Source organism: Peromyscus eremicus, chromosome 2 (genome assembly GCF_949786415.1).
Source record: "Peromyscus eremicus chromosome 2, PerEre_H2_v1, whole genome shotgun sequence".
Classification (NCBI taxonomy): Eukaryota; Metazoa; Chordata; class Mammalia; order Rodentia; family Cricetidae; genus Peromyscus; species Peromyscus eremicus.
This window is the reverse complement of record NC_081417.1, coordinates 159,663,455-159,677,054: the sequence shown is the minus strand read 5'-3', so window position 1 is coordinate 159,677,054 and position 13,600 is coordinate 159,663,455. Positions and strand designations below refer to the sequence as shown.

The window sequence follows — 13,600 nt, the reverse complement described above, 5'->3', positions numbered from 1 at the left end:
TTTCCACTGTTATGAATTGTAATGTAAATATTTTGGAGATAGGAGCTTGCCAAAGGGTCGCAACCCTCAGGGTGAGAAGCGCTGCTTTATGGCCTTTGAAGATGTTATTTTCATATTCTTAAAAACTAGCAGTTTTTAGGAGGAGGTCCTAATAAATGTTAGTTTCTTGTCTTTGTTATCTTTGTTGGCATTCACTGTATTCAGGTAGTAATTCTTACTTTGTTTTTTAATTTATCGTGTAAGATGGGGTACAGTGACATGACACACATGTGGAGCTCAGAGAACATTGTGTGGGTATCACTGTCTCCGAGGGTTCTGAGGTCAAGCTCCAGTCATAAGCTTGCACAAGCAATGATTTTACCATCTCAGTGGGCCATTGTAAATCCTCTGAAGTTTGTCAGTGAGCTGGGAGGTGGTATTGTGACTGCCTCCTTTTCACCACTAGGGTGGGCTGTAGAGTCATCGCTATCAGGCAGCATAGGTGATTAGCAGCTTTAAATTTTATTTATTTATTTATTTATTTTTGTTTTTTTGAGCCAAGGTCTCACCATGTAGTTCTGGCTGTCCTGGAACTCACTCTGTAGACCAGGCTGGCCTCAAACTCACAGAGATCCTCCTGCCTCTGCCTCCCAAGTGCTGGGATTAAAGGGGTGTGCTACCACATCCAGCTAAGTTTTTTTAAGTTTTATTTTTACTATTTTTTAAATTATGTGTAGGTTAGGAATATATACCTGCATGTGGGTGTGTGCAAGTACCCTTGGAGGCCAGAGGCCTCACATCCCCTAGGAGCTGGACATATAGATGGTTATGAGTCACCTGACATGGGTGTAGGGATCAAACTTAGATCCTCTGGAAGAGCAGCAGGAACTCCTAACTACTGAGTCGTCTCCAGCCCAGCTTTAAGCATTTACTGTCTGGCAACTTCAGGGTCTTAACGAATATTGAGAGATCCACTCAGTCAAATTTTGAAACCAGTCCTTACTGAAACTCTTAGGAGCAAAAGAAGTAGCTTATCACTGGTTTTATGTATACAGGTACGTTTACTAAATTTACACACACACACACACACACACACACACACACACACACACACACACCCCTACCCCTACCCCTGAACCTGTTACATAAAGATCAGTGTTGCAGAGAAACTTAAACTGTACCAGGTGTTTGCCTATAATCCCAGTTCTTAGGAGGTAGAGATAGGAGGAGCAAATGCTCCAGGCTAGCCTGGGCTAATTGTAGCAAGACTTTGACTCAAAAAAACAAGGGCTGAGGATGTAGCTTAGTAGTGGAGTGTTTTCCTAGAATGTACAAGGTCCTGTGTTCTGTCCCCAGGACTATGCAGGTTGGGGACTGTTATGTCTAGTTTGTTTCTTTGGGAATTTTAACTCCATATTTTCTGTATCTAGAGTTAAGGAGCTGTTTCATCAAAACATAGCTTATTCTTTAAATGGTCTGTTGCAAGCATTTTATCTTCATTTTAAATAAATTTGGTTTCTTGGCTCATTGTTTCTCTTGGCATTTTATAGGAGCCCATTAAATGAGGATGTTTTTGCTACCAGAATAAAAAAGGCAACCAATAACAACAAAGACATAACAGAATTACAAGAACAAATTCACAAACTTCTTTTGCAGGTAAAGTGAGAGGTTTTTAAAGCACATCATTCGCAAAATTGTGATTTATGTTAGTTCGGTCTTAGTGAAGTCCTAAGAACACACTGAGGAGAGAGAGTCTTTGCCTCCACATCTTAGAAATGTTTGCTTTTCCCTGTGCGTCTGTGGATTAGGTTCTGGTCATTTTGTTCCTTATCCTGTGTGAGACGCACAGGCCCCTTTGGCTGCACTCACCTCAGCTGGCAAACTGGGCCGCAGTGACAGGGCAGACCTTGGATTTCTTGCTTTCTTCATGAGAGAATTCTTCTCATGCTTCCGACACCAGCAGTGTGCTCAGCTCCTGAGTTTGGGCTTCAGTGTTTTTTAAAATAATTCAGTTTTTAAAAGTAGAAGAGAGATATGATTGGTCTCAGTATCTCTTGTCATTATAAGGGAAGAACAAGGAAATTACCTGTTGAAAAGAGCAACCAAAGATGGGTTCTGTTAGTAAATAGAGTTGAGTGTGTCCCCACATAGAATGTGAACCCAGAGGTTTTCCAAAATGTCTTTGATAAAACCTCTAGGGTTCATAAAGTGTCTGAAGTTTTATAAAACTCTGTTTTTGTTTCATGTGTTCTGTCTATTCTAAATTTAGTATAAAGAACTAAAGTTCGTTTTATTTCATTAAATTATCTATCATTTACAAAAATCAGTTATCTTATGGCATCTAAAAGGACGAAGTGCTGTAATCCCCACCTAAACTAGAAAGTTAGGCTCTGCCCTGGGAATAGGAAGGCACTGAGGCATGGCTCACACCAGCATCCAGGCTAACAGCTCTTAGCTTTGCGGTGATTGTAGACTAGAAGCTCTGAGGTGAGTATCCTTACCACTTACACAGCAGTAACTGAACTGGGCCCCTTCCTCCTAGCCTGTTCATGCCAGTGCTTCTAGTGGTTATGGGAGCCTGGGCAGCAGCGGCTCACAGGAGCAGCACATCAGCATCACCTCTTCCAGTGAGGCAAGTGGACACGGTATGGAGGAAGCACAGAAGGAGCAGGTGTGTGGCAGATGTGTTTTTGTGCAGATGCAACGTGTCTGTCTTGGTCCTGCACCAGGTGACATCTTGGGATTTGTCATTTGACAACTTTCTATTTATTTTAGAAAATGATTTGAATGGATATAGATAAATGTCTGGAAAAAGAAAGTCTGAGATAGGCTTGGTGGCACACACTTATAATTTCAGCAGTCAGAGTGAGAGCAAGAGCTCAAAGGCCAGCTGGGCTGTGTGGTAAGGACCCTGTCTTGTAGAGGAAAAAGTCACCTTTGCAAGGTGACCCTTGGATTAATTGTGTGCTTTTCTAAAAGCAGTGTGCCGTATAGGTGGATGTACAGTTTGATTGGTATCAGTGTACCATGGATAGATGGATGTACAGTTTGATTGGCATCAGTGTACCATGGATAGATAGATAGATGTACAGTTTGATTGGCATCAGTGGCTCAGCAAGAAGTGGAATTGAAGTGAGGACTGCTTTTAGTCATGTCTCAGAGATCCAGAAGTGAAGCGTGTATTGTTTGTGTGTCTTTTATTGCACACTTCTACATTTTTAAACATTTTATCATTCTTCTCCCTAAGATGACCTTGCAGCAGGTCTATGCCAGTGTAAACAAAATTAAGAATGTGGGTCAACAGCTCTACATTGAGTCAATGGCCAGATCAGTCAAACCAGTGATGGACACATGCATGGAGCTGCAGGGTGGTGGTAAGTCAACAGAGTGGCCCTCGGCCTCCCCTGAATCTGTCTTTTCACAGACAGCTACATATATGCACTCTGAACACAAAGCCCTGAGCCCTGTGCTGCTTTCTGGCTTGCTGAACTGCCCAGAAAATGGCAATGACATTGACAGTGGTGATATACCGGCTGCACAGTACCACTTGGGAGCTAAACGGTTTTCAGATGCAGCTCAGTGGACTTTAATAAAGGATTAGCTTTTGGTAACGTCTGTGTCGGTTAGGTTTCCTGTTGCTGTGAAGAGGCACCGTGACCATGGCAACTCTTACAAAGAAAACATTTAATTGGGGTGGCCCGCTTACAGTTTCAGAGGTTCAGTCCATTATCATCATGGTGGGGAGCATGGTGCTGTGAAGGCTGACATGGTGCTGGAGTAGTAGCTGAGAGTGCTGCATCTTACCGGCAACAGGAAGTCGACTGACTGTCACACTGAGGGAAGCTTGAGCAAAAGAGACCTCAAAGCCCTCCCCCACAGGGACACACTTCCTCCAACAAGGCCACACCTCCTGATAGTACCACTCCCTTTCGGGTCCATTTTCTTTCAAACCACCACACCGTCAGATTCTTAGTTTCTTTCCTTTCTGAGCTATCCAAACCCAAAAGAAAATAATTTTTAATACATTTCAGATAATAAAGAATATTGAGATAATCCTTTTCTGTCATTTCAAATAAATGAAAAATAATCTAAACTGAGTGGACAGCATTGGCGTTTTGAGCTTTTCTTGAATGTGAGATAAGGCTCACTCCAAAAGTATTGGTTGGGTCAGTTGATTATATTCAGTGGTATTATTCTGGAAAGCTACCTAGTTACGTCACAGGCAAAAAAAAAGTCTGTATTTGGAGATTGGATTGGATTGCTGAGGAAGGAACCCAGGGTCTTGCTAGGCATGCACTCCTTCACGGAGCCACACTGCTGGCCTGTGTACGTTGACTTATTACTTGCCTATTTTCATTTACACATTGTTTTTAACTTAACTATCTTTTCTTTCATTTTTCTCCTTGAAGTTTAAGACAATTTTAGAAATCAGGAATTTTGATCATGTAAATTTTATAATAGTATTTATCATTGTCAAATGCAAGCATACATAACATGGTAACATTTACTTTCTAAGACCAGTAATAACAACAGCTGGGTTGTTCAGGATCTGTCATGACTTTAAGGCAGCAGACTAAGGAGGAGGTGGGTCCGTGGGTAAAGTCCTTGCTGCACAAGTATGAGCACTCAGGTTTGGATCCTCAGGACTCATGTAAATTAGGCTAGGCATGACTGTGCATGCTGGCAACTCCAGTGCTAAGGGGTGGAGGCAAGCAGATCCCAGGGACCCACTAACCAGCCAGTCTACCCAGCTCAGCTCCAGGTTCAGTGAGAGACCCGATCTCAAAAAATAAAGTGGAGATACAGAAGAAACCCAAAATTGACCTTTGATCTCTACTCACATGCACACATAAGTAACACTCCCACACCCCAAACCAACTCAAACTACTGATCGCACGTTACTGTAGCCTTGGGCACTGTGTAATGTTATGTCAAAGTTTCTGAGATCTCCAGGTGTAATAAATAGTATATACCTCTGCAACCAAGAGGCAAAGGCAGATAGATCGCTGAGTCTCAGGCCAGCCAGGGCTGCAAAATTAGACCCTGTTTTCCCCACAGGATTTGTTTTTTGTTTTTTTGTTTTTTGTTTTCCCTGAGATTGTAGTTTTCAAACAAGAAGGCATTTATTTCTCACAGTGTGGAAGGGCAGGATGTCTAGGGCCAAGGTATGGAAGGTATAGTATTCAGTGAGAGCCCTGACTGCTTCAAAGAATGAGCTTGAATCCTCCCATACTTCAAAGGAAAAGGAAACACTCCCCCTGCATGACAGAAGAAGAAAGCAACAAAAAGAGCCTTAGCTAGTCCCTCCGCTAGCACTCCTGTGGTTTTGAGATGGAGCCTTGCTATGTCACTCCAGTTATCTCAAACTCCTGAGGTAAAATGATGTTCTGTAACAGGCTTCAGCATGCGAGGACTAAATGCTGCCACCACACCAACCCTCAGCTGTTTTGTGAGCTCACTAACCCCAGTCATAAAGGATATGCAAGTGCTTCCATTTTCTGCTCAGGAGTAAAGAAAGAGCATTGATCCACACCTAGAGTGAAAAAAACAGCAAATCTATGACCTTTCTTTACCCAGTTGAGTACTGAAGCAGCAGCTAGCAGTTCTAGAATCCAAGAAAAGACTTGGGCTTGTGGAACAGATGAAACAAGGCACACTGGACTGCTGCTTACTGGCTGACTGAGTGCGCACTGGCTTACTGAATCCAGCAACATGCAAGAGACAGATTGTCAGTGCAGAGGGATAACGAGCTGGAAGTGGAGCAGATGCTCACACTCATCAGCCACCACTTGAAGCACAAATCTGGGAGAGTAATTTGGAAGCTGAATCATTCATAAAACCATAGTAATAACACCGCAAGCCTGGCCTAAGATTACATTAATCCAAGCACAGACCTTTCCAGGGATATGGCTGCTCAGTCTCTGCTGTCCTTATCAAAAAAAGAAATGAAGTTTATGGAAAAGCAAGAAGGGGAAACTCAACTCCCAAGAGACAGAGTGGTCACTGAAGGAAGACTCAAACACACAGCAGTGGAGATGCCTGACAAGGTAAGATAACCGTGAACAGTGCATTGCAAGGCTGAGTGGGCTGTGAGCGAAGCCAGCTCTGAGAAGGAGCTGAAGGAAAGGGTCAGACGAGACTGTTAGAAATGCCGGAGGTACTGTGTGTATCCTGCTGCCTGTTTCCTACAGACTTGTCTCTGATGTAAAAATGTTCATATGACCAAGTCAAAGAGACTGACATTGATGTTTATATACTCTGGGGAACAAACGATTTCAGCAAATCAGACATGAAAAATGGTTGTCATCAGCACACAGAAGAATCACTGAGCTCCCGCATAGATTGCTTTGGATATCACTTAGATTCCTTAGACTGCCATGGAAACAGTAGAGCATGTTGAGTCCAGGGGTAACATCAAAAACTACCTAATATGGGATTGAGTGGGATCCTAGAAGAAATATTTGAAGATACAATAATCAAGATTCGGCAGATTCAAGGAACATCGGTATTTTTAAAAAAGAAAAATTATTTTTAAAAACCTCCTTAAACATAACCTGTTCAAACTGCTGAAAATAAAACCAAAGAGTACATTGTGAAGGCAGCAGGAAACAGATGACCATAACAGTTCATTTCTTCAGAAATCATTTATATAGGAAGACAGTAAACTGCCCCTTCTAAGAAAAAAACTGTCAACACAGAGTTCTGTACCTGGTAGAAAATCTTTCAGAAGCAGGTTTCTCAAACAACTGAGAATTGGACAGCACACTTTTCTACCAGAAATGTCAAGGAATTTCTTTCTTTCTTTCTTTCTCTTTCTATCTTTTTTTTTGTTTTTGTTTTTTGGGGGGTAGTGGGTTGGTTCGAGACAGGGTTTCTGTATGTAGTTTTGGTATCTGTCCTGGATCTCGCTCTGTAGACCAGGCTGGCCTCAAACTCACAGAGATCCACCTGGCTCTGCCTCCCGAGTGCTGGGATTGAAGATGTGCCACCGCCGCCGCCGCCCGGTGGAATTTCTTATTTTTTAAAGATTTAGTGTGTATGTGTGTGTGTGTGTATACTAGACCATAGAGGTTAGAGGTATTGGATCCCCTGGAGCTGGAGTGACAGGTAGTAGTTGTAGCCACCCAAAGTGGGTGCTGGGAATTTAACTCAGTCCTCTGGAAGAGCAGTACTCACTCCTAACCACTGAGTCATCTCTCCAGCCCCAGGAATTTCTTACCACAGAAGAAGTATGATAAAACAAAACCTATCTACACTAAGGAGTGAAAAATGCTGCACAAGGAATAAAAGAAAATAAGTTTTATTTGTAATTGGTTTGAAAACTAACTAACTAAAATAGTGTTGTGCATTTATGACATACAAGTAAAGCATGGCAACAGTATTGTAAGATGGTGGGGGAGTTTGGGGGAATGCACTGCTGTCCGCCTTTGCCTTTGAAATGATGTGATAATTGGAGGTGAACCCCGAACACCATGTCAATTAAATGAAAGATGGTGAGTGAACAGACACTGTGACATAGTTAATCTACTATGGACCTTAAAGAGCTGCTATTGTTTCTAGTGATGCTGAATCACTCAGATGGTGTTGGGCAGGTAACAGACTGTGTGGCTACATTGGACAAAAACATGACTATATCCCATGGGAGATGGAGCAGAGCAGTGAGATTCCACCACACTATTTAGAATAGTGCACACTTTAAAACAGGAATAGTTAACATCTGCATCTTCCCACTTTATTTTTTTTCTTTTTTCAAGTTCACAAGTGACTATGGGTAACTGAAACCATGGAGTTGGTAGTGGTAGAGCCTTGCCTAGGGTGTGCAAAGCTTTGGGCTCAATCTCCTGTCCTCCAGAAAACCACTGACACTACAGGAAACAAAACGAGCCACCAGTGATGGGGTACATACTGAGATTGAAAGGGGGAGAGGAGTTGACTACAGAGAGGTAGCTGAGAATCTGTGCATTGCCAAGATCCATAAACAGTAATCCCACTCTAGAATGTAGAAAGAGTCCAAGGCTGTGTGCGGATAAATCTGCCAAGCATGGATGGCATAAACATATTCAAGGAGGTAGATTAAGTAGCTTTAGAGAAGAAGAAAAATATATTTTAACTAGATGCCAAACAGAATACTAATGTGCATAAACACTGTATCCAGGTTGATATTTTTATCACCAGGAGAATTCTGAAGTTACTTTGTATGTATACTAAGGTTGAACAAATTTATGTAAATATTATAGGTAATGATAACAAGGTTTCTCACTATTGGAGAAGTTTCAAGTAATCAAAGGAGGAATTCTGGAATAAATTGTCCTGGACTGGTGGTAGAAGCATGTGGAAGAAGAACTCGGGCATTCAGGTGGTTGGCTGGACAGACACAGACATGGGTTAACATACAGACTTGTATATCAGTTCCGACCATTAGAGAACTTACAAGCATAGACATACACCTAACACCAATATCTTGGTTTCTGGGTGTATTTTTTCCAACAAAAGGAACCAGGACCAGAGACAGATATCAGAAAGACACAGGACAGATTTTGGAAGAGCTTCAAGTAGCCCAGGCTAGGACAGTTTGAGTAACAGAATTCATCATGATAGTGTTGCTATGTAACCCACCAAATTAAATAACCATAAGTCTACTGAAAAGTGACTGGAGGAGTAAGTGAAGACCAAGGGGCCGAGTCACAGTAGAGGTAAGATAGGACCATCAGATTCGTTGAGGTCCTGGACTAGATCCTGAAATAAAAGCTAGGTTTAGTGATAACCCAGTCAAAATTCAAGGAAAGTCTTCACCCCAGTGAAGCATTCCTCCACGGTGAATTTCATGGTTTCATCCTGTCGCTGTGTGAACATTAGTGGACACTTCAGGGAGGGGTATGTTTCTGTACATTGAAATGGGACTATCCAAGAAGTCATTTTTCCAGGGAGGCCTCACCAGGTCAGCTAAAAATGCCCATCACTAAGAGCAGCAGTAGCAAACGCCGCAGACCTGTCAGTTAACTGTGTGACGTCGTCATTCTTGGTTCCATAGCACCGCTTTACATGGTTTTCCTCTGCCTGTTTTTCCGTTGCCTTTACTGGCTCACCCTTCTCTTCAGGAGGTTCGGGTTCTCTAGTACTCAAGCCTAGAGCTATTTCCCTTCTCTCCACACCTGTGCCACTAGCCACATTTGGTAATTTAAGTTCAAATTCAAACCAGTACAGTATTATTTTATTATTCCTTGTCTGTGGTGGCCTATTTCAGGAGCTTCACGTGATGATGGCTAGCAGGTAGGACAGCACAAAAACAATGCGTCAGTCCTAAGCAGTGCCGTATGCTTCACCTTGCAACACTTAGGGTAGGTGTGATATCCAGTTATTCCAGTTCCCGTGTCCCATGACCAACTCTACAGGTGTTCAGTAGACAAGTGGTTACAAGGTGGGGTGACACACAGCATTTAAGTGTCTTAGCCGGTTGTAATAAGTAGTGTTAGCTTAACATTCAGCATCCCCATCAGCCTGTCATCTGATGGTTGCTTTGGTAATCCTTGCCTGAGATAAAAAGCGAGTGTAATCGTTCTGTATAACTTGCTTTTGTGCCTTATTTTATTCATTTACTGATATGTTTGTGTCAGTGCATTTAGATCTGAGCTCATGTTTAATGGCTGTATAATATTTTGTAAATGGGTGTGGTGAGCTTACTATTTTCTTAATACTAATATTTTAGTATTAATATTTTAATTGTATATGCTTTTATTTTCTTTCAGATGAGCAGAAGGACTTTTCTTCCTCTCAGACACTGAAAAATAAAAGCCTGTGTACTGGCTCTTTTGAGGATCTGAGACTAGAGCAGCATAGTTCATCCTATCAGCAGATGAACTGTATCGACAGTGTCATTAGGTAAGAAGGGCCAGTGATGGCAGTTCAGCCGAAGCCTAGCTCATCACTGGAGCATGTAGCATTTTCAGAGGTGTTCCTATTGATTTCATACTGTACGTGATAGGATCAGTTAATACATGTGGAGCTCTTAGAGCTGCTGGGGACAGTGGTGCTGAGTCCTCTGTTAGCATGGGGTGCCTGTTACATACAGTTCACAATTGATTGAAATTTGTGGAGGGCACAGAAAATAAGAAGCTGCATCTCTCTGTGACAGCTATGGTATAGTGAACGCATAAGCTGGTCAGAATCAAATGGTATAAGATGTGAAGACCAATTAAAGAACATAGCAAAAGATACTATTATAAGTCACTGACCCAGGCCGAGATGGTCAGGGTTGGCTTCATCCAAGAAGGAAGGGCAAAGTCTCCCATGCCTCAGTGGGGTAAGTAAAGCACAGAAGTGGGAATAGCTTGGTGGAGCTGATACAAAGACAGCTCACTTCTGTTGTAGGTACCTGACGAGCTACAGTCTCCCAGCCTTGAAAAGAAAGTGCATATCCTGCACAAACACGTCTTCATCCTCAGAAGAAGCCAAGCCAAACCATGAGGCGGACTGTAGCATGGTGCTGCGAGGTAGCCAAGTGTCCTCAGAGCAGATGACTTCGTTGTTTTTTTGTCTCTCTGTCTTTATATCTCAACTGAAGTTTCCCTCCCTCTTCTCCTCCCAGTCCCTCCCTACCACACTTGTTCTGTTCCTACCCCCCAATCCACTCCTCCATGTCTTTTCAGGAAAGGGGCAGGCCTCGCATGGATATCAACCAAACATGGCATATCAAGCTGCAGTAAGACTAAGCAACTCCCCATGTGTTAAGGCTGAGCAAGGCAACCCAGTATAAAGAGTAGGGTCCCAAAATCCTGCAAAAGAGTCAGAGACAGCCCCTGCTCCCACTGTTAGGAGTCCCACAAGAGGATTGTAACATATATGCACAGGGCCTAGGTCAGTCCCAATGAAGGCTCCCTGGTTGTCAGTTCGGTCTCTGAGCCCCATGAGCCTAGGTTAGTTGATTCCATGGGTTTTCTTGTGATGTCCTTGACCCCTTTGGCTCCTACAGTTCTTCCTCTCTTCTGTAGGATTTCCCAAGCTTAGCCTGATATTTGGCTGTGAGTCTCACCGTCTGTTTTCATCAGTTGCTAGATGAAGCCTCCCTGATGACAATTGGGCTAGGCATCTCTCTACAAGTATAACAGAATATCATTAGGCATTGTTACGTTGGCATTTTTTTTTCTCCAGCTCATGTTTGGTTCTATCCTAGGTCTCTGGGTCTTCCAGCCTGTGGGTCCTGGTGCTCCAGGTAGTGTCAGGGGTAGGCTTACTGTCCTGGCATGGATTTTAGGCTAAACCAGTCATTGGTTGGCCACTCCCTCAGTCTCCAGGCCACCTTTATCCTAGCACATCCCATAGGCAGGACAGACTGTAGGTCGAAGATTATGTGTGTAGTCAGATTTTTCATTGGGCCGACAGCTCACAAAAAACGACACAGAGGCTGGCACACGCCTTTAATTCCAGCCATTGAGAGGCAGAGACAGGCAGATCTCTGTGAGTTTGAGGTCAGCCTGGTCTACAGATAGAGTTCCAGGACAGCTAGGGCTGTTACACAGAGAAACCCTGTCTCAGGGATGGGGGAGGATGACACCAGTTTATTATTAATTACAGCTCTCAGCCTATAGCCTAGGATTGTTTCTAACTGTCTCTTATAACTTAAATTAACTCATACTTTTTAATCCACGTTTTTCCATGCACTTGTCACCTCATCTCCATTTTGTCCATTCTGCTTCCTCCGCGTCTTGCTGACGACCCGCCTTTCCTCTTTGAGACCTCTCTGTCCAGAAGTCCTGCCTATACCTCCTGCCTAGCTGTTGGCTGTTTAGCTTTTTATTAAGCCAGTCATAGTGACACACCTTCACACAGTGTAAAGGAATATTCCACAACATATGTGGCTGGGTTACTGTCCCACTCCCTCCACTTGAAATCTTGCCTGGTCCCAGGAGATGGCCAATTCAGGCTAGGTATCCTCTATGGCTAGGAGTCTTAGCTGGGGTCATCCTTGTAGATTCCTGGGAGATTCCCTTGCACCAGGTTTTTACCTGACCCCAAAATTCCCTCCCTTTCCAGTAGTCTCTTTAAGTACTCTCTCCATACCCCGCCGAAACCTGATCACTCATGTTCCCATTCCCACCCGTCCAAAGTCCACTCTTGAAACCTTTTCTATTTCCTCTTCCCAGGGAAATCTGGGCATCCCCCCCCTTCAACCCTTCATGTTACCTAGTCTCTCTGGGCCTGTGGATTGTAGCATGGTTATCCTTGATTTACAGCTAATAGCCACTTATGAGTGAATACATACCATGTTTGTCTTTCTGGGTCTGGGTTACCTCACTCAGGATGATTTTTTTTTCCATTTGCCTGCACATTTCATGATGTCATTGTTTTTAACAGCTAAGTAATACTCCACTCTGTAAATATACCACATTTTCTTTATCCATTCCTTGGTTGAGAGACATCTAGATTGTTTTCAGGTTTGGGCTATTATGAATAACACTGCTGTGGAAATAGTTGAGCAAGTGTCCTTGTGGTATGATTGGGCATCCTTTGGGTTCATGTCCAAGAGTAGTATAGCTGAGTCTTTTCTTTTTCTTTTTTAAAGATGTGTTTACTTGTATATCTTATGTATATGAGTTATGTTTACATGTATGTCTGCACACCAGAAGATGACATCAGATTCCATTATAAACAGTTGTGAGCCGCTGTGGGTGCTGGGAATTGAACTTAGAATCTCTGGAAGAGCAGCCAGTATTCTCAACTGCTGAGGTATCCTTTCAGCTCCATGAGCCATCTCTTCAGCCCCTAGCTGGATCCTGTGGTAGATTGATTCCCAGTTTTCTGAGAAACCACCATACTGATTTCCAAAGTGTCTGCACAGTGTGCACTCCCATCAGCAGTGGAGGAGTGTTCCCCTTACTCCACATCCTCTCCAGCATGAGCTGTCACTTGTGTTTTTGATCTTAGCCATTCTGACAGCTGTAAGGTGGAATCTCAGAGTCATTTGGATTTGCATTTCCCTGATAGCTAAGAATGTTGAACATTTCTTTAAGTGATTCTCAGTCATTTGAGATTCTTCTGTCCAGAATTCTATGTTTAGATCTGTACCCATTTTAATTGGATTATTTAGTTTTTAAATATCTAGTTTCTTGAGGTTATATATATATATATATATATATTGGAAATCAGCCCTCTGTCAGATGTGGGGTTGGTAAAGGTCTTTTCCCACTTTTCCCACAAAACAGTGGGCTACTGTTTTGTCCTATTGATGGTGTTCTTTGCCTTACAGAAGCTTTTCAGTTTCATGAGGTCCCAATTTATTAATTGTTGGTCTTAATGCCTGTGCTATTGGTGTCCTGTTCAGATGTCTCCTGTGTGAATGCATTCAGGGTTATTCTCCACTTTGTCTTCTATCACGTTCAGTGTACCTGGATTTATGTTGAAGTCATTTATCCACTTGGACTTGAGTTTTGTTTAGGGTGATAGATATGGTTCTATTTGCATTCTTCTACGTGCTGACATCCAGTTATACCAGCACCATTTGTTGAAGGTGCTTTCTTTTTTCCTGTTGTATAATTTTGGCTTCTTTGTTGAAAATCAAGTGTCTATAGGTGTGTGGATTTACATCTGGGTCTTCAGTTCAATTCCATTGATCCACTTGTCTGTT

General features: G+C 42.8%; 1 protein-coding gene across 2 annotated transcripts in view; it reads left to right on the top strand.

The window, feature by feature from the left end:
* The window catches only part of Per3 (period circadian regulator 3), a 51,279-nt gene that overhangs the window by 21,422 nt on the left and 16,257 nt on the right, over positions 1–13,600 (top strand). For both annotated transcript variants that reach the window (XM_059255445.1, XM_059255444.1), the window contains 5 exons: positions 1,530–1,635; positions 2,522–2,650; positions 3,227–3,353; positions 9,726–9,858; positions 10,348–10,469. In XM_059255445.1, the coding sequence (XP_059111428.1) occupies positions 1,530–1,635; positions 2,522–2,650; positions 3,227–3,353; positions 9,726–9,858; positions 10,348–10,469 (617 nt within the window). The remainder of the gene's footprint in view (positions 1–1,529; positions 1,636–2,521; positions 2,651–3,226; positions 3,354–9,725; positions 9,859–10,347; positions 10,470–13,600) is intronic.